The sequence below is a fragment of the Garra rufa genome, chromosome 15 (assembly GCF_049309525.1).
Source record: "Garra rufa chromosome 15, GarRuf1.0, whole genome shotgun sequence".
Classification (NCBI taxonomy): domain Eukaryota; kingdom Metazoa; phylum Chordata; class Actinopteri; order Cypriniformes; family Cyprinidae; genus Garra; species Garra rufa.
The window spans coordinates 33,640,281-33,663,723 of NC_133375.1; the positions used below are offsets into that span (position 1 = coordinate 33,640,281).

At 35.3% G+C, this 23,443-nt stretch overlaps 1 protein-coding gene across 2 annotated transcripts; it reads right to left on the reverse strand.

Annotated features, from left to right (window-relative positions):
* Positions 1 to 27: 27 nt before the first annotated feature.
* kif2a (kinesin family member 2a) lies at positions 28 to 22,075 on the reverse strand. Of its 2 annotated transcripts, XM_073819126.1 has the most exons (21): positions 21,890 to 22,075; positions 18,844 to 18,938; positions 18,491 to 18,613; positions 18,348 to 18,402; positions 16,325 to 16,447; positions 14,252 to 14,352; positions 14,013 to 14,108; positions 12,505 to 12,559; positions 12,259 to 12,421; positions 12,058 to 12,148; positions 11,026 to 11,089; positions 10,849 to 10,940; positions 10,484 to 10,626; positions 6,833 to 7,037; positions 6,623 to 6,733; positions 6,458 to 6,525; positions 6,130 to 6,213; positions 3,592 to 3,742; positions 1,395 to 1,496; positions 1,119 to 1,254; positions 28 to 1,023 (listed from the first exon to the last, which is right to left on the reverse strand). In XM_073819126.1, exons 1-21 carry the CDS (start codon positions 21,948 to 21,950, stop codon positions 938 to 940), a joined length of 2,205 nt encoding a protein of 734 aa, XP_073675227.1. In that variant the 5' UTR covers positions 21,951 to 22,075; the 3' UTR covers positions 28 to 937. The 2 variants fall into 2 exon arrangements, with proteins under 2 accessions (XP_073675227.1, XP_073675228.1); XM_073819127.1 differs by lacking the exon at positions 6,130 to 6,213.
* Between the last annotated feature and the right edge of the window lie 1,368 nt (positions 22,076 to 23,443).

The window sequence follows — 23,443 nt, forward strand, 5'->3', positions numbered from 1 at the left end:
TTTACGAAACGAGATAAAAAGGCAGAATTTTGTCGAATCATTCTTTATTTAGCAACCACTGAATTGAGAGGTGCCAACACATCAGCAGCGGATAAGTGGTATTCCCTATGTGTTATGAGAAATCTTGCTGTAAGTTATTACATTTTACAAATGTGAGAATGTTGGGAAGTTTTAAAAGCAAAACACTAAGTCGGTGTATTGTTAACTTCCTTTCCACAAGGAAACATGATATGGCACGAAAGCATCCTACAGATAAACAGATGAGAGAGAATAATGTGGAAAAAGGACAGCGGATATTGATAAACCAACAAAACTAACGGCTGACAATTCTCACATTCATTCACATTAACCCTTAAGATTTTTCTCCCAGTGCTTCTTTGAGAACGTCTTAAAACTTCAACTATTAAGTCTTCAACAAATGGCAAGGTGAAAGAGTAAACAGAAACATACACCGTGCCAAGTACGGTAAACGGACCCCCGAAAAACAAGGTTATGTAAAGTGCAGATGAACCAAGTCAGTCATGCTAGGAACGGAGTGATAAACTGTTGCAGTGTTCATGCATACAATTCAGAACAACTTCGAAGGAAGGATTTCAGTGGTACAACTAAAAAAACAAAACAAAACAAACCCCAAAGGGTAGAACATGTGAGTATCAACTGATACAAGTCTGTACCCTTAACCTACACTGAAAAAGTAAATAAATAAAATCGATACTAATAATAAAAAAATTCTAAAGCTTTCCTCAGAATCATTCACCAAGGGTTTTAATGTTGAAAAAAAAATCCCCTTAATTTATCCTGCTGATTTGTAAGAGAATTACCTAACGCTTTATTTCACATGTGAAAGTAGGAAAGGTTTCTTCAGAATACTTCTGAATACTATCAAGAAGCCTACAGGACTCTTGTGTTTGTCGTTTCTCCGCGAGCGTGTTCCAGGCTACAGCGCACGGGGCCGCTTGGGGTTAATCTGCTTGCTGGCTTGTTCCTCCTCTTGGAGAGCAGAACGGAATGACCTCACTTTATCTGATAATGCGAGCAGACACACATCCATTAATAATCATTCCATCAGGGGAACACTGAAAGGAAAAAGTCAAAGAACATTCCAGAGGATGCATTACCTCGGAGCTCAATAAGGATATCAATCTTCTGGTCAAGGATCTGCTCGAGCTGAGAGGAGTAGGTGTCCACGTCGTAGTCCACCTCCTCGGTCATCTCCAGGAGAACCTTCTCATCCTCGAGCCACCTGATAGACTCCTGTCAGGAACATCATCATTAGCAATTGCCTTTTTTTTAGTTTTGGAACCAAACTGTAAAAAGTAGCACAGCAAACCTAATGCTGACATCAACTGGACTAAACAGCCTCAGTTTGAAAGTGACCTTAGAGGAATAAACACCTGAAACACAGCCCTGTGGTCCTCCAGAACTTGCTCCTCCATCTCCACCAGCTGAGACACCGCTTCGTGGAACGTGAAGAGCTGAGGGGAGACTTCCTCTTCCTGCCAATATTCAAACACAAGCTTTTAACCTACATATATTAAAAAGTCCTAATGGGTTTTGGTGTATAATATCTAAAAGGAGACTGAGACAACAAATCGATTGCCTGCCTAATTTTCCTGTTTGTGGTTTCAAGCTTATGCTTGATATATAATGATATGCAGTAATTAACTTCATAAAGCATGAATAACAAAAAATGAAATTAATATTTAAAGAGACAGTTCACCTACAAATAAAAGTACCTCATGATTTACTCACCGTAAAGCCATCCTAGATGTATATGACTTTCTTCTTTCAATCAAAGTTATATTAAAAATGTCTTGGCTCTTCTAAGCTTTATAATGGCAGTGAATGGGTGTTGAGATTTAAGTCTAATAAAGTGCATCCGTCCATCATAAAAAGTGCTCCACATGGCTCTGAGAGGTTAATAAAGGCCTTCTGAAGCGAATCGATGCATTTGTGTCAGAAAAATATCCATATTTACAATTTTTTTTAAACCATAATCTTTAGCTTCCTCTGTTGTACACACGTTCATAAGAGTGGCATTCCAGTGGATTATGTAGGACGTAAACGTAATGTAAGCTTCAGTGAGAATATGCTAGTCTTGCGCGAACCAGGTTTTGTTTACAGCAAAGGAAAACCAGTCTTCTCTTGGTTTATATCGAAATCCTCTGACATTTTTCTTCACAAATCCTCATTTTTGTACTTTGCTGTGCTCTCTCTACTGCGCTTCCGTGTTTGCCACTTCTGAACGCCACTCTACAACAGTTAGTGGAAGTTATTTTTTTTATACAAATGCATTGATTCACTTCAGAAGGCATTTATTAAACCCTTGGAGCTGTGTGAAGTACTTTTTATGATGATGGATGTACTTTAGTGAACTTCAAAATCTCAACACCCATTCACTACCATTATAAAGCTTGGAAGAGCCAGGACATATTTTAATACAACTCTGACTACATTCATCTGAAAAAAGAAAGTCATATACACCTAGGATGGCTTTCATTTTGGGAATTATTCCTTTAAAGGATAAGTTCACTTCCAGAACAGAAAATTACAGATCATTTACTCACCTCTTTGTCATCCAAGATGTTCATGTCTTTCTTTCTGCAGCAGTAAAAGAAATGATGTTTTTTGAGGAAAACATTTCAGGAATTTATCTCCATATAGTGGACTTCTATGCCTGGGAGTTTGAACTTCCAAAATGCTGTTTAAATGCAGCTTCAAAGGGCTCAAGCTAAAAGATCAGTTATTTTCTAAAAAAAAACCTGACAATTTATATACTCTAACCTCAAATGCTTGTCTTGTCTAGCTCTGTAATGTGAATGCGAATGCGTACTTTGTGCACTCCAGTTCAATAAGTTAGGGTATGCCGAAAAAATCTCATCTCATTTTCTCCTCCAACTTCAAAATCGTTCTACATCGCTGCAGATGTAACGACCCAGTGTTTACAAAGCAAACGTGCAAAAGAAGTTCAAATGCCCTTGACAAAAAAGAGCGATGTAGGACGATTTTGAAGTTGGAGGAGAAAATGAGATGGGAGTTTTTCGACATACACTAACTGTCATGAACCGGAGTTCAAAGAGTACAAATGCAGTTCACAGAGCTACACAAGAAGAACATTTGTGGTTAAAAAGTGTATAAATTGCACATTTTTGTAGAAAATAACCGATCGTTATGCTAGATAAGGCTGGGATCGTTTAGAGCGCTTTGAGGCTGCATTTAGACTGCATTTTCGAAGTTCAAACTTGCAGGCACCATAGAAGCCCACTATATTCCTGAAATGTTTTCCTCAAAAAACATAATTTCTTTACGACTGAAGAAAGAAAGACATGAATATCTTGGATGAAAGGAGGTGAGTAGATTATCTGTACATTTTTGTTCTGGAAGTGAACTACTCCTTTAATATTTAGCAATGATGTATTCAATTTATCAAGTAACATTTATAATAATATAGTTTATATACTATATGTAGACAGTAACAGTTGGTCACAAGTTACACTTCTAAAAAGTATCACTGAAGTAAGGCTGTCATTACTGTATCATTGTGCATGCATTTTAAATCAGAGGAAGTACTAGGAACAGATGTGTTTTTACATTCTGTTCACAGAGCAGTTTGAGGTCATCTCTCTGAGGGGAGTTGCCCAATTCCCATTCCTCATCCATGATGTCCAGCTGGTTGATGGCGTTGACATTGGGGCGGACTCCCTCCGACACAGCATTGGGATCCACGGTCAGCTCCTTCACTCTAGATGCACAGATTGACAGCATTTATGATGATGTTTTTAGAGCAATCATGCTGACCTAAATGACACCATGCACAGGTCACAGGACTCAACTGAAGAGATGCAGGTTTTGGCTGCATACTCTTACCTTACTTTAAAACAGAACCTGACATTATTTGAAAAACATTTCAAGGTTTTATGCTTTTGACAAACATTTGTTTATTTTTTAATATGTGACCCTGAACCACAAAACCAGTCATAATGTGGTTTTGGCCGAGATACAACTATTTGAAAATCTGGAATCTGAGGGTGCAAAAAATCTAAATATTGAGAAAATCACCTTGTCCAAATGAAGCACTTAGCAATGCATATTACTAATTAAAAATTAAGTGTTGATGTATTTACGGTAGAAAATTTACAAAATATCTTCATGGAACATGATCTTTACTTAATATCCTAATGATTTGTGGCAAAAAAGAAAAATCGATAATTTTGGCCTATACAATGTATTTTTGGCTATTGCTACAAATATAAACATGCTACTTCAAACTGGTTTTGTGGTCCAGGGTCACATATAAAATGTAAAAAAAAATATAATAATAATAAATAAATCACAATTTCCATCAGTGCAGCTGGATATATAAATTGCATCAGTTTGTGTGGCTAACGCAACTGTTTATGGTGTCATCTCATTTTTATTATGTACAGTGTTTATGTGCATTTATACTCATGAGATATTTCTAAAGGAGAAGTAAGGACAAAAGCACCACAGATAATGCCAGACATTCCCAGGGTTAGAGAAATGAAATGGCTGCAGAGAGAAGGGGAAATGAAAAATGTTTACACCAAAAGCACAACCATTAGTGCGAGACGTGAGTGCAGCCAATGTTTCTGATAAAATGAAACAGACTGTGGTTATATACATTGCAGGGCATGAGTACTTCCATGCATTGGTTGCAAGCCAACGCGGGATGTTGGTTGACTACTGAGCAGTCTTGGGGAAGCTACATTGAAACTGATAACCAAACGACACTCATGAAAGTAAAACACTGTTCCCAACACTAATAAAAAAAAGCTGTTTAAGATGATAATATATTTATAATCATGGAACAAATAATAATAAATCTAAAAGTATCGACAACTGGAATCAGAACAGTATTTTTCTGAGACTAAAACGATGAACATTTCAATTAAGGTCACAACAAGCACACTAATATATAATATAAAACACCCTCACCCTCACCCTCATGACTGACATGCAAGAGAAGAAATTGGTGAATAAAGTCATTTCTTTGCACACAAAAAGTATTCTTGTAGCTTCATAAAATTAAAAGAGTAGTTCACTTGCAGAACAAGAATTTACAGATAATGTACTCAACCCCCTTGTCATCCAAGATGTTCATGTCTTTCTTTCTTCAGTCGTAAAGAAATGGTGAATTTTAAAGGAAAACATTTTTAGGATTTCTTTCCATATAATGGACTTCTATGGTGCCCCCGAGTTTGAACTTCCAAAATGCAGTTTAAATACAGCTTCAAAGGGCTCTAAATGATCCAAGCTGAGGAAGAAGGGTCTTATCTAGAGAAACGATCAGTTATTTTCTAAAAACATTTACAACTTATGTACTTTTTAAATCTCAAACGCTCGTTTTGCCGAGCTAGACAAGACAAGCATTTAAGGTTAAAAAGTATATAAATTGTAATTTCTTTTAGAAAATAACCCATCGTTTTTCTAGATAAGACTCTTTTTTCCTCGGCTGTGATCATTTAGAGCCCTTTGAAGCTGCATTTCGGAAGTTCAAACTCGGGGGCACCATAGAAGTCCATTATATGGAGAGAAATCCTGAAATGTTTTACTCAAAAAACATAATTTCTTTACGACTGAAGAAAGACATGAACATCTTGGATGACAAGGGGGTGATTACATTATCTGTAAATTTTTGTTCTGAAAGTGAACTACTCCTTTAAGGTTGAACCACTGATGTCACATGGACTATTTAATGATGTCCTTACTACCTTTCTGGACTTCAAACATGTCAGTTGCGTTGCTGTCTATGCAGGGTCAGAAAGCTTTTGGATTTAAAAATATCTTAATTTGTGTTCTGAAGATGAACAAAGACCTTACAGATTTGGAATGAAATGAGGGTGAGCAATTAATGACAGAATGTTCATTTTTGGGTGAATGATCCCTAAGATTCTACAGTGTTACAAAAATAATGATTTAAGGGTTTGTTATTTGAACAACACTGCTTGTTGTTCATGAAAAAGCTGTTAAAAAGAGTTTGGCTACTATTACACTACTGAAAAATCTTAGTAAACTATATCACTAGTTTTAGTTAAGTTTAGTCCCCAACACTGCTGCAGTGTATCTTACTACAATAAGGTGGGAAGCTACATAGACATGTGCTCATACTCATAGGTAGGAGAGGGTTCAGAGCGACTTCCTCCCCCCTGAGAGAAGGGGATGTCAGAAGGACTAATCCCAAACTCCTTTACTCTGAAGACAGTCAAGACAGAAGAGAAAAACAGCAAGACAGAGAGAAGAGCACAGCCAATCAGGAGAGATGTATAGTTATGACAACACTTTCCCCCATCGGTACTTGCATGTCAACTCATTGGTAAATACTTGATTGAGATTTGAAAATTCTTAAAAAAGGAAATAAACAGCTAGAACCTACATTGGTAAGAGTTCTTCCTAACTTCTGTTTTCATAAATGGACAACACAGTGCCACGTCCTCACCTGTTGGCATATCTCAGAGTGTTCAGTGTGTTCTCACAAGAAGCCATCCCAGGAGAAATGGTGGCGATCTGATTAGACAACAGTCACAATTAGAGCTGTGCAAACAGGCAAAGGTAAACTTAGCCAAATCCCAATGTTCAAGAACGATAGCTTATTCAAACTTACCATGCATGTCCTGGAGTTCTCCCCGATGAATGAGTCTCTGAGGACCTGTGTGAGCTTGCTCGCTCTGAATGGGGTGTGAGGCTTATTACGGCCCAGAGCCCTGATACATTCCTAATACATGGAACATGCAAGATCACAGTGATTAACTAGGAAAATTCAAAATGGCAATTTATGTCCCCTACTCTTGGGTGGTATTTTTAAGGTGCTGACCTTCAGAGCCAATAGACTCTTGTTAATTTCGGCTCCTTCTAAACGAGTCTGCCGATCAGCACTGGATGTGTCCGCTCCACGTTCGTTACCCGCCAGATCAATAAGTGAGAACTTGCCATGCATCTTGCCCTTCCTTCGAAGAATGATTTGGAAGACTGCGTGGCTACGGGATGAGTGGGCATTGGCTGAGGTCTGACCCGAGGTCCTAAAACAGAAGATAAGGCAGCGAAATTTAAGTTAGGAGTGTCTGACTTGCAGTTGAGGTCAAAAGTTTACATACACCTTGCAGAATCCACAAAATGTTTTAATTAAGAGGGATTATACAAAATACATGTTATTTTTTTATTTAGTACTGACCTGATTAAGATATTTCACATAAAAGATGTTTACAGCTGTGTTTTTTTGTTTAATGATAGTTGTTCATAAGTCTCTTGTTTGTCCTGAACTGTTAAACTGCCCACTGTTCTTCAGAAAAATCATTCAGGTCCCACAAATTCTTCGGTTTTTCAGCATTTTTGTGTATTTGAACCCTTTCCAAAATGTATGATTCTGAGATCCATCTTTTCACACTGAGGGACTCATCTGCAACTGCTACAGAAGGTTCAAATACTCACTAATGCTCCAGAATGAAATAATGGATTAAGAGTCGGTGAAAACTTTTGAACAGAATTTCCTATTTTGCCTAAATATCATATTTATTTAATTTATTACTACCATTCAGAAGCTACAGAAGATACTTAAATGATTCCTAGAAGACAAAACAAGTTACATTTACCCCGATCTTCACATTTCTAAAAGTTCAGCTCTTAATGCACTGTGTTTCCTTCTGGAGAATTAGTGAGCATTTGATCCTTCTGTAATAGTTGCATATGAGCAGTGGCGGTTCTAGACAAATTTGACTAGGGGGGCCAAGAAGGGGCCAGTGTTTAACCAGAGGGGCACATTAAAAAATGACAACAAGTGATATTTAAAGATTATAAACTTTATTTTACTTTAAAATCATACAAACATTTTAGGGATGCTCATATTGACCGTTCACTGTTAATCGACAGTAAGAAGTACTATAAGTTAAACGGTTTAATTATTTTTTAGGTTTGCTGCATGGTGAAAGAAAAAAATAATGTTTACTCACGGGCGCGTGTCGACATGTGTAGTGCGGCTGTTTAGACATATTTTGATGAGTAAGCACCTGCTTTACCTTCTCTTAGTTTGTGTAACTGATGTAGTAGCCTATGTGCTGCACGATAGCAATGGCGATGTTGCGTTATCAGAGAGTGAATCCATGAATAAATGAATTCAAATTCTGAATTAATCTTAAAAGTGCGCGCTCCCCTTACAATCACTGGAAAGCTGTCACTCATACATTACTGTAGTTCATCGCAATCTCTCAAAGTTAATAAAAGGTAATGAAATCACATTTACACAGTACAATTAATCTCTTATTTACATCATGTCTACACTTTCTTTGTTTTAATGAGAGAGTTCTCAGAGGTGTAGAGTTTCAGCAGAACTAAACCGGCACTTGATCATGAACTAACAACAGGGTGTCTACAGGTTTGACCAAGTTAAATTTAATACATTTTAAGACTTTTTAATACCATTTTCAAACAAAATTTAAGACAAAATTGAAAGTCCCGCAAAAGTCTAGCACAAAACTATGAAGATATTTTAAATTATTATTTTATTTAACTGATTATTCTTGGGAATATTCAACAGAAAACACTATTGCAGAAGAAGAAATTATTTTCTATTCCATGACAAAGTCAAGGCTCTCACACACTTTGAAGCCAATGTAACAGTGTAACAAACACGAATTTTGAGTCATGGATCGGATCATTTTTCGGATCAGCAAAAAAAAAAAAAAAAAAAAAAAAAAAGTTTGTTTTTTCCTAATTACTGAATGCTTACTTTAGGTAGGCTACTTCTCATCCACAGCAAAAACTACTATCTGAACTAAAGTTCAGTAACAAAACAAGAACGATTACACAAATGACAAGTGTAAATGAATACAACATAAAGTTAGTAATAAAATCAATAACACTAGTATTCAGGAGGGGAAATTTAATAATTAATTGTAAAATAACTAGTGTTTCTCACTGCAGGTATTTATAGGACGCTGTCTCTTTAAGGCCAAATGCCCACACCGAATACTGGCACGCATCTCTTTCTCAGCTGTTTCGGTTCACTGAAGACATAAACGACTGTTAAACAGAATACCAAAACGGGTATCAAGACATGACTTGGTATGTACGTTTCCGTTCAAATAGCAGTTAAAGAGGAATCAATCTGTGTGAATCGCGCCGCGCGCCTCTCTCTCCTCTCTCTCTCTGCGCGTGCTCGCGCCAGTTGTGTGCGGCAACGTAAAAACATGTGCTAATTATAAACTTTTACTCTATGATGGTTAAATTTAACAGCTAATCTGCGATTCAAATGCGTGTAGTTGGGCGGAAACCCGCTAAATCTGGCAACACTGAGGCGTTGTCAAGCAAGCGCGTGTCTAGCAACAGAACAGATTTAGAACCTTCGCAGGAGATTCTCCTCAAAACGATAAACTTTTCCTTTTCAAAGTGTAAAAAAATTAAGACCCTTGGATTTAGATTTAAGACAAATTAAGACATTTAAAGGCCTTATTTTAGGACAACGGAATTTAAGACTTTTTAAGGATCCGCGGCCACCCTGAACAATGAACAGCTGTATATTTTTATTAACTAACGTTAACAAAGATTTTACAAAGCCATTTACAAACTTGATTTAATTATCAGTGTGAAAAACAAAAGTAACACGGTTATGTGCAAGAACAACAAGTCACTCACGAAATGAAATTGTTTTGCTTACTTTCGACTCTTGCAACAGGAGAAATAAATCGTAGCTCCTCTATCCAAGAGTAAGTTAGTTCTAATTGTTGCTGCAGTGTTTGTGTGCGCCGCTCTAATTTACCCATTTAAGTAGAACGATGTGTCGCATTAGTTCCGCTTTTGGCGCTCGTGTGTAAAACCATAATTAATTTATTTTATTTTATTTGGTCAGTACGGGGGGCCACAGGGGTGGCCAAGGACATGTCTACAGGGGCACGGGCCTCCCTTGGCCTCCGTGTAGAACCGCCACTGCATATGAGTGCCAAAAAGGTGAATTTTAAAAATCATAGTCAATGATGGAAAGAGTTCAAATAGACAAAAATGCTGAAAAACCAAAGAATTTGTGGGAGAAGAAGGATTTTCTGAAGAACAGCAAGTTGTTGAACTGTTCAGGACAAACAAGGGACTCATGAACAACTATTATTAAACAATACAAAAAAAAAAAACACTGCTGTGGATCATTCAGGTAATAACACAGTATAAAAAAATCATGCACATGTAAACTTTTGAATGGGGTCATTTTTTTTTTAATTCTACTACAATTTTCTCTTGTGGACTACATGTAAATGTCTTTCATGTGAAATACCTTATTCGGGTCACTACTAAATAAAAAAAATAACATGAATTTTGCATGATCGTACTTATGGTAAAATAATTAACATTGTGCAAATTCTGAAAAGTGTATGTAAAATTGACCAAACATCATAAATCGTTAAGAAAAAGATTAATAAACAACAGCAAATAACTCAGTGAGATATATACAGTGAACATGATCGTTTTACCCTTTGACTATTACCTGCAACTGTTCCCCATTTCAATAAGTTTGAGGACATCCTCTGTGCATTTGACCTCACGCTCTTGAAGCCCAACCACTTGAACCTGCTGCTTTCCATCTTCTAGCACACGTAGCTTAGCCTTACGATTTAACAGATCAAAAACCTAAAGAAGAAAATACTTTGAAAGACTTGTCCCATTTTTAAAATAGACATGTCACAGCCATAAGTCATCAATTTTCTAAAACACCACTCAATGAAAGGATATATTTTGAAATGTGAAATGAAAATGATCCAGTCATCAAGCAATTGTGTACAAATCTTCAAATGGTATTCCCAACACAATTTGCATCAACAAAAAAAAGGAATGTAACTCAGAGCCACTTACCTTTCCACTGTAAATTTCAAAGAAAGTCGCGTAAACCTGAAGATCCAGCTTCTTATAGTTTGGTTTCTTCAGCATGAGAAAAACATCTCGAGCTGTTTGTGTAAAACATGTACAAAAATGAGTTTGCTTGACAGAAACAAATTAAAGAAATGATAGGGCCAAATAAACATCAATTACCAGCTAATGCATAGATTCCTTTTGAACAATCCTGGTTCTTTCCTGAAAAATCTCCACCCATGGTCTAAAACAAAAAGCAATCGATGAAAGAAATCGCTTTATATCTTATTACACTTATATTCACTGCCATTTAAAAGTAAATTTTATCAGTAATGTAATGTTTTTTAAAGAAATCTGCTCATTAAGGCTGCATTTATTTGATCAAAAATACAGAGAAAAACAGTAATATTGTGAAAGGTTATTACAATACAAGACACTGGTTTTTATTTTAATATACTTTAAAATATAATTTCTTCCTGTGATGCAAAACTGAATTTTCATCAGCCATTACTTCAGTCTTAAGTGTCACATGATCCTTCAGAAATCATTGTAATGTGCTGATTTATTTTTTTAATTATCTATGTTGGCAACAGCTGTGCTGCCAAATATCTTTTGGAATCTGTGATACATTTTCAGGATTTTTTTGATACATAAAAAGTGAAGAACAACAGCATTTATTTAAAATAGAAATATTTTCTAACAATATCTTTAAGTCTTTACTATTACTTTTTTTTTCAATTTAACACAACCTTGCTGTGTATATTATTAGAAATGATTTAGATTTTTTTTAAATGTAACCTTTAATTCATCAAAAAATCCTGAAAAAATATCACAGGTTGGAAAAAAAATATTAAGCAGCACAACTGTTTCCAACATTGATAACAAATTAGAATATTAAAATGATTTCTGAAGGATCATGTGATACTGAATACTAGAGTAATGATGCTAAAAATTCAGCTTTGATCACAGAAATAAATTAGATTTTAATGTATAATAAAATAGAAAACATAATTTTACATTGTAATAATATTTCACAGTATTACATTTTTTTTCTGTATTTTTGATCCAATAAATGCCACCTTGATGAGCATAAGAAACTTCTTCAAAAAAACATAAAAAATCTTTGTTACTAAACTTTTGAACAGCAAAGCTACAAAAACTAAAAGTAAGTAACAAAAGTAAAATGTCTAATTTAAAATAAATATTTCTTACATGAGTTTTTCCACTTCCTGTTTGGCCATAGGCAAAGCATGTGGCCATTCCTCTGTCAAAGATGGTTTCCACAAGGGGTCTTGCAGTAAACCTTTGGAAAGAACAGTCATGTGTTTTTTTTCTTCAACAGTGACTAATTCCTGACCTCATTTTCAGATAATGATTTTTGATTAATGAGCAAAAAATGAAGTCATCCTCTACCTGTAAACCATTTCATTGGTTGTGCTGTCATCAAAGGCATAATCGAAGCGGAATGTTTGGTTCTCTAGGTATCGAGTCAGGTCCACCTTCTGTTTTGGTTCATGGACCATGACAACATCTTTACTTGGAATAGTGATCACATCTAGGTCCTTTACTGTCAACTCTACAACACAAATGAGAACTAAGTTACAAACACACACAAGGCAATCAAAAACTAAAAAGAAGTACTCATTTCTGAGGCATTACCTTTTTTATTGAGTGGCCTTTTCCTAACACAAACACATATTCTGTGCTCCTCAATCTGTTGAAAAATTAAATTACATTTGACTTCTTTTTACACTATTCATTTTATTTAACATCCAAGAATGAAGCATATGATAGTGCTACTTATACTTTTTCTAATTAATAATATACAGTCAAGCCTGAAATTATTCCTACCCCTGGCAAATTCTGACTTAAAGTTACTTTTATTCAACCAGCAAGTTTACTTTTGACCGGAAATGACACAGGCTTCTCCCAAAAGATAATAAGACAATGTACAAGAGGCATCATTGTGGAAAAAATATTACTCATCTTTTATTTATATTTGAACAAAAAGTGGCATGTCCAAAATTATTCATACCCTTCTCAATAATCAATAGAAAAGCCTTGGGTATTACAACAATCAATCGCTTCCTATAATTGCTGACCAGCTTTTTGCATGTCTCCACTGGTCTTATGCCGCATTCCAGACAACCCGTAACCCGTGTTTTTCCGACCTTCTACCCGTGAAAGTGCACTGGAACGGCAGTCAAACCCGTGACTTCCCACTCGTGAACTCGTACTAGATCGATGTACTCCCAGTTCCGAGTTCTGACGTAACATAGCCCGCGAAACAACAATATCAGCCCTAATGGGTGCGGTGTTTATGCAAGTAGTACACGGTGGAAAAATAGCGCTTAGGACAATATAACGTTGCAATCAAATTAATAATAATATAAAAATAATAATAATTCATAAATGTGCCCAGGCAATTTGGCGTGACTTGCCTGGAACGCTACAAAGTCGTGAGTCGTGGTTTGAAGTGGTGATTTACCGGTTAAAAAACCTGCCTGGAACGCAGCATTAGCCATGACTGTCCACAAACCAACAGCAGAGAGCTTCTGTTTTTCACCTGTTGAGTTGATTAAAACAGCTGTTCCCAATGAATCAGGGTAATTAGGATGGTTCAGAACTGCTTGGACTATTTGGAATGGTATAGAACTTTGGATTTTCCCATAGAGTGTAGCAGTTTACAAAGGGTATGATTAATTTTGGACATGACACTTTTTGTTCAAATGTAAATAAAAGCTGAGAAATATTTTTTTCCACAATGATGCTTCTTGTACATCGTCTTATTATCTTTTGGGAGACGCCTGTCTCATTTCCGGTAAAAAAAAAAAAAACTTGCTGGTTGAATAAAAGTAACTTTAAGTCAGAATTTTTTTAATTATAATTTTTATCTATATTATCATCATCAGGAAAAGGTGAATTTCAAATACATGAACATGTCTGGGTCACATTCCCCAATCCCCTCAAAGCTGAAATGGAGAAAAAAATCTGAATAAATAATTATAAATAAAATAATGAATTAAAAAAAAACTAACAATGGTAATAATATAAAAATAATAAAAAAATAAATATTGATACATGATTTAATTTAATTTAAGATAAATTATTCATTTATTTATTTATTTATTTTAATATGACCCAGACATTAATTTACAAATACTTACCAAATCTGTCGTGGTTAGCGGTCGATAGTCCAAGCTTGCTCTGAAGTCTCGGATCATCTGCAGTATTTCATAGTTTGGAATCGTTGTATCAATTTCCTTTAAAACAAAACAAGCACATTCACAAAAGGAACACCACCTGGTTTAATAATCTGTTAGTCAAACCTGACAAAAACATTACAATTAAAACCTGAAAGATGAGGCAGAGAGATATATAATGACAGAAATACGATAAGTCTTACCTGCGCTCGCTTTTCTCTCAGTTCCTGTTGCTGTAGCCTCCGTCTCTCCCTCTTCTCCTGCAATTTTTCCACTTCCTTCACACAGTTCGACTTCCTCCTTGCTGTTAGAGAGCAGAGCGACACACAATCCTATTTTAACAAAGGCAACAACAGCTTCCTCTCTTTTAGCCTGCCTTCTCTCTATCTCTCTCTAATATAAGTGTGTATGTGTGTAGACAGAGTGGCTATAGAGGCAAGCCAGAGCCTCTGGCAGCTGGCACATGGTAGCGCCAACAGCCCTCTCCATCTTAAAGAGCTCTATTCTCTGAGCAGACCTTTTCCAAAGTCATTTATCTATGCGCACTTGCTGTCTACAACATACCCAACATTACTGCTATTATTTGTAAACAGTAGTATGAGCAGAACATGGAACAAAAGATTAGGCCATATAATTAAGGCATTAATATTCATCTGCTTGACTAACTTAATTACTCAAAAACAGTGTGCAATTTGAACACTGACTCATCTTGTGACACAAAACTAGGGTTGGGAATCTTCAGAAAGCTCACAAATTGATTTAAAGGAATAATTTAGCCAAAAATGAACCGTCAGAACGAGAGCCCAAACAGCTGATAAAAACATCACAATAATCCACAAATAATCCACGTGACTTCAGTCCGCCAGTTAACATCTTGTAAAGCAAAAAGCTGGGTGTTATGTAATAAACAATTATGGCTTCTTTAAGGCGTTCTCTATCCATATAATTGCTTTTTCCAGCGAAAAAGTGGTTTCACCAGATTAAAAGTGAAAACAGTCCAAAACATTTATTAACTAAATAAATATGTGACCCTGGACCACAAAACCAACCATAAGGGTCAATTTCTTGAAACTCAAAGCTGAATAAATAGGCTTTCCAGTGATGTATGGTTTGCTAAGATAGGACAATATTTGGCCGAGATACTATTTGAACATCTGAAATCTGAGTGTGCAAAAAAAAAAAAAAAATCAAATCAGATCAAAATATTGAGAAAACCACCTTTAAAGTTGACAAACTGAATCTTTACTTAATAATAATACATTTTTAGCATAAAATAATAATAATTTTTGGCATAAAATATAAATCGATAATTTTGACCCATACAATGTATTGCTGGCTATTGCTACAAATATAACTGTGCTACTCGCAACTGGTTTTGTGGTCCAGGGTCACATTTGTTGGTAGATTTTGATGTCAGAACACAAGAGGAAATGGACATTTTCACTGGATGAAGTGTTATGATGTTATTACAGAGTCTTATTTTAAATACAAGTGATAGTTTAAAGTTAAAATGCATTAATGATGGATCTGTTTATTACAAACATGCAGCTTTGCTCTTCACAAGCTGTTAATGGACTGATGCTGATGGACTGAAATCGTGTGAATTGCTAAGGGATTATTGTGATGTTTTTATCAGCTGTTTGGATTTGACGGCACCCATTTACTGCAGAGGATCAACTGGTGAGCGAGTGATGTTTTAATATCATTTTTATTATTAATTTTAATTATCCAAAATCTGCTCTGATGAAGAAACAAACTCATCTACATCTTTGATGGCCTGAGGGTGAGTATATTTTCAGCAAATGTTTATTTTTGAATGAGCTATTCCTTTCAATTTCAATTCTGAGAAAGAACGGCAATGTATCTTTGCCCAAAGGATGTGCAGCATCGTGCAGCATCATGCAGCACATAGAAAACAGTTTGAGCATTTTGATTCCAGATTAATTCAGCAGACAGACTCTTGTAAGCTTCATAAATTCAAAGCAAGAGGATTAATCAGGGAGGTTCAGAGTCAGGTCCAGCCTGCCCGGTCACAAACAGTCACTGACATTCAGAGGGGCTGCTGGGATAGCCAAACCACACCCCATGAGATCTGAGCCAAGATATAGACAGATGAGCAAGGTTTAGGTTTACTGCAAAGTTCAGACTCTAAAAGGATGCTTTCTCTTTATGCATGATCTGTGGAGGAGCCCTCAGTCCGGCTTTCAGCGTTTTCCTGAGGGGAAAAGGGGGGTTGACAGGAACAGATTGAAAAGCACTGAGGAGTGTCATATTACCATTTTGTTGTTGCTGACTTTGGGTCTGGCTCTGTGTGGGCTGAGAGGGCTGTTGTGCCGGTGGAGGGGGTGCTGATTCTGGCTGTTGCTGTTGCTGGGCCGGCCGTCCCCGAGTCGAGCCAACTTTAAAACAGGACACATAAGAGTCAGCAAATAACACGCGGACAAACAGAGACTATGTCTGTAAACTGAGGCATCACAGGAGCACTCAAACATGCCTATGATGCACAAAAATACCGCTTAGGTAGACAGCTCATCAAGTTTTGAAACACAGCCAGCTTAGTACGCCGAGATATGTAGTAAAACAGTCACTATAAGTAAAACACTCTGCCACTTTTATCTGTTTGAGCATGCCAACACAGCAAATGTGAATTGGCTGATTAAAATTCCTGTTAAGGTCGCAACATATTTTTTCTTCCATATTGTAACTTACATCAGAGTAAAACGGACTCTGGAAAAAAAAAAAAACAGTCCATCAGTTGTTGACTGCACAGAAGCAGGTCTAAATGCACTAATGTAATCGTCTGTAAGAAGGGGCGGCGTGTATGCAGCCTAATTGCATTTACATTTTATTTCGGCATTATTTTTTTGTAACCAAACTAATTCAAAATTAATTAATTGCATTGAAAATTTGAATTTTGCTATACAATAGCTATATAGGTCTGTTGTAATCTTTCAAGTGGCAATAAAATCAGTCTTAAATGGTCACTTTCAGAATAAAAATTTCCTGATAACTTACTCACCCCCATGTCATCCAAGATGTTCATGTCTTTCTTCAGTCGAAAAGAAATTAAGGTTTTTGAGGGAAACATTCCAGGATGTTTCTTTATATAGTGGACTTCAGTGGTGGCCAATGGGTTGAAGGTCTAAATTGGAGTTTTAATGCAGCTTCAAAGGGCACTACATGATCCCAGCCGAGGAATAAGGGTATTATCTAGCAAAACAAATGGTCATTTTCTAAAAAAAATAAAGATGTATATACTTTTTTTTTTTAATCACAAATGCATGTCTTGCACTAGCTCGATCTTACACGTGACATAGGCAGAAGTACCAACCCAGTGTTTACAAAGTGAACGCTCAAAGAAAGTCAATTGCTCGTTACAAAAAAAGGTAAAACAAAGATGTCAGACGATTTTGATGTTGGAGGGCAAAATAAGATGTTTTTCGCCCTACCCTACCTTTTTGAATGAAGTACACAAATGAAGAACTAGCCACACGTGACTTTTCCAACATGATTAAGCAATGCATGAAGACGCACATGCGCATTGCAGAGCTAGCGCAAGATGAGCATTTGTGGTTTAAGTATATACATTTTTATTTTATTTTTTCAAAAATGACAGATCATTTCTCTAGCTAAGTCCCTTATTTCTCGGCTGGGATGGTGTAGAGCCCTTTGAAACTGAAATGAAACTGCAATTTGGATCTTCAACCCGTTGGCCACCACTGAAGTCCACTATATGGAGAAAAATTTGGGAATGTTTACCTCAAAAGTTTTCTTTTCTTTATTACTGAAGAAAGAAAGACATGAACAAATTATCAGGAATAGGAATTTACTCTGGAAGTTAAATAATCCTTTAATTTTAACAGACTTCAGTTTGTGTGTAGACTAAGCTTTAATGCCCATTAATATAATTTCTAAATAAAAATCAAACTAAAAATACTTTCCAGTCACAAAAAAAAAAAATCACATTAAACCAATTATCTCTCCTAGTGTTATTATACAGATTTGTACAGTAACTTTTAGCACTTAAAATGTTCAGAACTGGACAAATGTGGAAAAAGTGATTCACAGTGTATGCTATAACAAATTCAGAGTACCCTGTCAAAATGAAGTGCTCGTGGAGTATGCACTCTCTGAAAACACTACAACATGAGCCTGACACATACATCTGCCGCCCCTTCATTTTAAAGCACCCATGCACACCATTTTTTTTTCCTAAATCACTTTTAATAATATAGAATAATAACTGCATATGGCCATACCGCAATCCATAACTTATTTTGATTTATTGTGCAAGTATACCTCTGTTGTCTCTGGATGGGATTTCACTCCTTCCCGGTGCGATAGTTCTACGATTCTGCACACAAACAAGAGTACGAAAAAGTTCAAAAGACGCGAACAATTAGAATGCAAGTTCAACATTTAACTCTTGGCCTCATACAAACCTTAGGGATTTTGTTGACCTTCACAGAGCTGGGTGTAGGAGGCGGTGGTGTAACAGGGCTCAAGGAAATCTCCTCCTCTGCAGCAACATCTGGATTTAGTGAGAATATGCACTCCAAATCAATCTGGTATGGAAAAAAAAAGAACAAGCTGTGAACATTGTAAGAAATCTGATCACTTTAATTCAAATCATGCAGGACTAAAACGGAACAGGGTACACGATATTCATATCTGAAAGAAACACAGCATGTGTCCATTGACTGAGGGCACGTAATATCTGAGAGTCTGAACAACACCAGAACATTGTTCTATTCATTATTAATAACACAGGCAGCTGAGAAGCTGCTAGACTTACCTCTTTTCCTTTAGTGTCTCCATTTTCTATCCATTCCACAGTAACACTTTCATTATCTTCATTTAAAGAGGTCACCATGGCCTGGTGTATTCGCCCTGTAAGAAACCCAACACTTCTTAGCGTGAAAGACAAATTAAAAAACATTCATGCATGCATTTTGAAATTGTACATATCTAATGGGAGTTTATGTACAAGATAACATGTCAACAGAAAGGACACTTCAGAAGTTGTGCTATTATTATTAAAACTATCAGAGCAATACTAAAAAAAAAAAGAAACAGTCCCGTATCTATTATTCAGAGCTATTCCTACTCACACATCGCCATCCCTGCAATTATTCAACAGCGGCATCAGCAAGAAAAAGCACATATTATCTTGCCATAAAACAAGCTATTTAAAACCCCTGCATCCAACATCAGGCCAAAAGAAAAAAAAGTTAAAAGTAAAGGCATATCTTTATGACGTGTTTAAAGATGTCACAAGCGCTGTTCGTCTTCAGAGAGCATGTCAAAAGTCATCTCTATTACGCAATGCACGAAACTTCCCAAAGAGACAGGAGTGGTTTGTCTAACACGTCAACAGGCCAGGGCTCACTTGTTTCTTTGCTACGAGCTGAAGTTAAATATAACACAGCCTTCTCAAAGAGATAAAATCAAAATCTCTTCTGACAGTCTTCTAAATTGTATTGATGCCAATACTAATGAAAAGAAGCTAAATGCTCAGGAATTTACACTTTGATTACTTGTTATTACAGATTAATATAATACAGATTAATTTTCTTTAAAAATATTCAGAATCACATGCAGTGTATGTTTTACTTCTGCTTTTGATTAACTAAACTACAATTAATCTATGAATAGTTAAAACATAATATCCAGATTCCAGTGAATGCTGTACTATTATTAATAATTAGTCATGATTAATTGATTTAAAATAAAAGTTTGTTTGCATACTAAATGTATGTGTGCTGTGTAGATTTTTTATGTATATATAAACACGCACACATACATGTATATATATGTTAGATTTATTTGTAAAATATTTATATTTATATATATATATATATAATATAAATTATATACAAGTGTTTACATACAAATACAAACAAATATTTTTTAAATATATACATATGTGTGTCTGGTCAGTGTATATTTATTATAAAAATACACATTTATGTAATACACGTATGTAAAATATTTATATTTATATATCATATTAATTATATACAATTGTATACACACAAATACATACAATTTTTTGAAAAATATATACAAATATGTGTGTGTAATGTGTATATTTATTATGTATATATAAATAAACACACATTCATGTATATATTAAGGACAAATATGTTAGATTTATATGTAAAATATTTATATTTATATATAATATTAATTATATACGTGTTTACATACAAATACAAATTTTTTTTTTTAAATATATACATATGTGTGTGTCCGGTGTATATTTATTATAAAAATACACATTTATGTAATACATATATGTAAAATATTTATATTTATATATAATATAAATTATATACAATTGTATACATACAAATGCATTTTTTTTTAAATATATACATATAGGTGTGTGTACCATGTATATTTATTATGTATATAAAAATACACAATTATGTTAGATGACAAATATGTTAGATATTATATGTAAAATATTTATATATAAAGTATATACAAGTGTACATACAAATACATAAATAATGTAATATATACATGTGTGTACTGTGTATATTTATTATGTATATATTAAGGAAAAATATGTTAGATATATATGTAAAATATGTATTTTTATATATAATATAAATTATATACAAGTGACTACAAATACATTTATATATATATATATATATATATATATGTGTGTGTGTGTGTGTGTGTGTGTGTGTGTGTGTGTGTGTGTGTGTGTGTGTGTGTGTGTGTGTATACACATAATGAATATACACAGTACAAAAAAACACTTTTATTTTGAATCTATTAATCTATTATTATTTGAAGCTCTAATAATAATAAAAACTACAATAATGATGGTTAGTAGAAGTAATATTAGTAGAATTACTACTGCTGCTGTTTAAAGTTGTTGTGGTTGCTAGTTTCTTAAATGGAAAGATAGTTATACTCTTTGCATTGGATCAAATATAAACTTTTCTACCCTAAAAAAAAATGTCCGATTTAAGTAGTTGTCCAAACAGTACAACAAATAGGTTACTTCACATTTGAAAGCCATTGTTTGGTTGTATTTTTGAATGACTAAATTGTGAGTACTGGATTATTTATACATCTGTTAACAATGCAACTAATCCCAAACTGTCTGCATTTCCTTTGGCCACTAGGATGGAGTTTATTCTCTGAACCCAAAGAATATAACTTCAATGAACTTGCCTGTCATCTTCTAATCATTATACTTTAAAACAGTCAGATTGTTATGACTATAAAAGCTCTCAGATGTCCTTATTACCTCAAATAAGTGACTGATGTGAGTGACTGGTATCTAAACTTATGTAGGACTCAAAAATACCAAGGTAAACAAACCAGCTGGTTTGAGTGAAATCAGCAACCTCCCTTTGTACACACTTATTTACAACCTGTTCTGTAAAACAAAACATTCATTTGCAAGTGACTTAATATGGCTAACTCACACAAATCCAAAATCTACAGTCTTTCTATGAATATATTCCCTACCAAATCGATACATAAATACTTCCTCACTAATCTACATCAAGTAAGCCAGTTAGTAGGCTGAAATCAAATATGATCGTACACATTATGATTCTAAACAAACTCCACCCGGGTTTAGCAGGTGGCTAACGTAAAGCGACAGTTGCACTGTTGATTGACACAAGCTCGTTAACTACCCCGGCAACCAGCACCAACAGACCAAACTTAACGCCAAATATCGATTTATACCAGGCCCAACCACCTAACCCCGTCGTTTCTGTCAGGTTTTTGTGTATAACGTTAGCATCCGTTAGCCGAACCGGGGCAGCGACTTTAACGGACGGTTACAAGCGACCCAAATATGAACTCACCATCGCTGCGCTTTATCTCCACATAAATCCCCACGACGATCTTGCCGAAGTTCACCGCCATGGCTCATTTATGGGACGAATGGACTTTTCAAATAGACGGGGGTATGGGTACTAAAAACAGTGTTTGTGTTTGAATTTTTCACATTTGTTGTTCCGTGTTGCTCAAAACCGGGAGGCGGCCACAGCGCGAGACATAAAAGAGGGAGAGAGTGCAGGGCGCGTGCGCGGGGGACGTTCGACTGGCGTGTTTTTTTTTCTTCGCAAGCCCCGCCTCTTGCGTCTGGATTGGCTAGAAGCAGCTGGAGGTCTGGGAGCGGACAGTTGAGGCAGAGGTAACGATAGTAACCACAGCGGAGGAAGCCGGGAGGTTGTTGCTGAATGACAAACATTAAAACGTGTTGATGGTTGTGCTCATTTTTTGACTGTATGCACACTGAACTTAGTTTGGAGAAATATGTCTGATCAGTTTAGAAAAATAGACATAATTAAATGGTAAAATTTTAAAAAGGAAAACTTGTAAATGTTTTGTAGCGGTTGCAATGAATTCCTCTGTGCTGAATTCAAAATTCTGCATTTCATATGAAACAAGACAGACAGACAGACAGACAGATAGATAGATAGATAGATAGATAGACAGATAGATAGATAGATAGATAGATAGATAGATAGATAGATAGATAGATAGATAGATAGATAGATAGATAGATGGATGTCTTGAATTTGAAGATCAGGGTAAATTTAACTTATTTTATCTTTTGGCAAACATATAAGCATCTTCTGTAGCTTCTGAAGGGCAGTACTAAATTAAAAAATATGATATTTCGGCAAAATAAAAAATAATCTTCATTCTGTTTAAAAGTTTACACCCCTGGCTCTTAATGCATTGTTTTTCCTTCTGGAGCATCATTGAGCATTTCTCAATTTCTGTAATAGTTGCATATCAGTCTGTCAGTTGTCCTTAGTGTGAAAAGATAGATCTCAAAATCATACAGTCATTGTTGGAAAGGGTTCAAATACATAAAAATGCTGAATAACCAAATCATATGTGGGACCTGAAAGATTTTTTTCTGAAGAACAGCAGGCAGTTTAACTGTTTAGGACAAACAAGGGACTCATGAACAACTATCACGAAACAAAAAAACACACAGCTGTGGATAAAACACAGTATATTAAGAATTAAGCGGATAAACTTTTAAACAGGAAAGTTCAAAATAAAATGCACTTTGTATGAACCCTCTTATTTTGGTAAAATAAATAACATTTTGCAGATTCTGCAATGTGTATGTAAACTTTTGACTTAAACTATAGATAAACAGACAGATTTATGGTCTTAATTTAGTTTCTTAGGTATGTAGAGGTAGACATTTTACTAAAGGATGAGACACTTCATTCCTGAAAGACTGTGAAGACCTGAGAGGAGTGAATCACTTTGAATCACCTTTAACATTTGTTTCCACCTAATGGCAACAACTCGACACCGAAGGGACACTAAATTAATAATTTTAGTGAATTGATTTAAAAGGTTTTGATGCTGGGATGCTGGTTTTAGATGTT

Excerpts from the sequence above, each read along its gene's own strand:
- kif2a (XM_073819126.1), bottom strand. The coding sequence starts at position 21,950 with ATGGCGGTGAACTTCGGCAAGATCGTCGTGGGGATTTATGTGGAGATA. Across the intron at positions 6,526-6,622 it reads AGAACTCCAGGACATGCATG|ATCGCCACCATTTCTCCTGG; the intron begins GTAAGTTTGAAT and ends TTGTCTAATCAG. Across the intron at positions 1,255-1,394 it reads ACCACAGGGCTGTGTTTCAG|GAGTCTATCAGGTGGCTCGA; the intron begins GTGTTTATTCCT and ends TGTTCCTGACAG.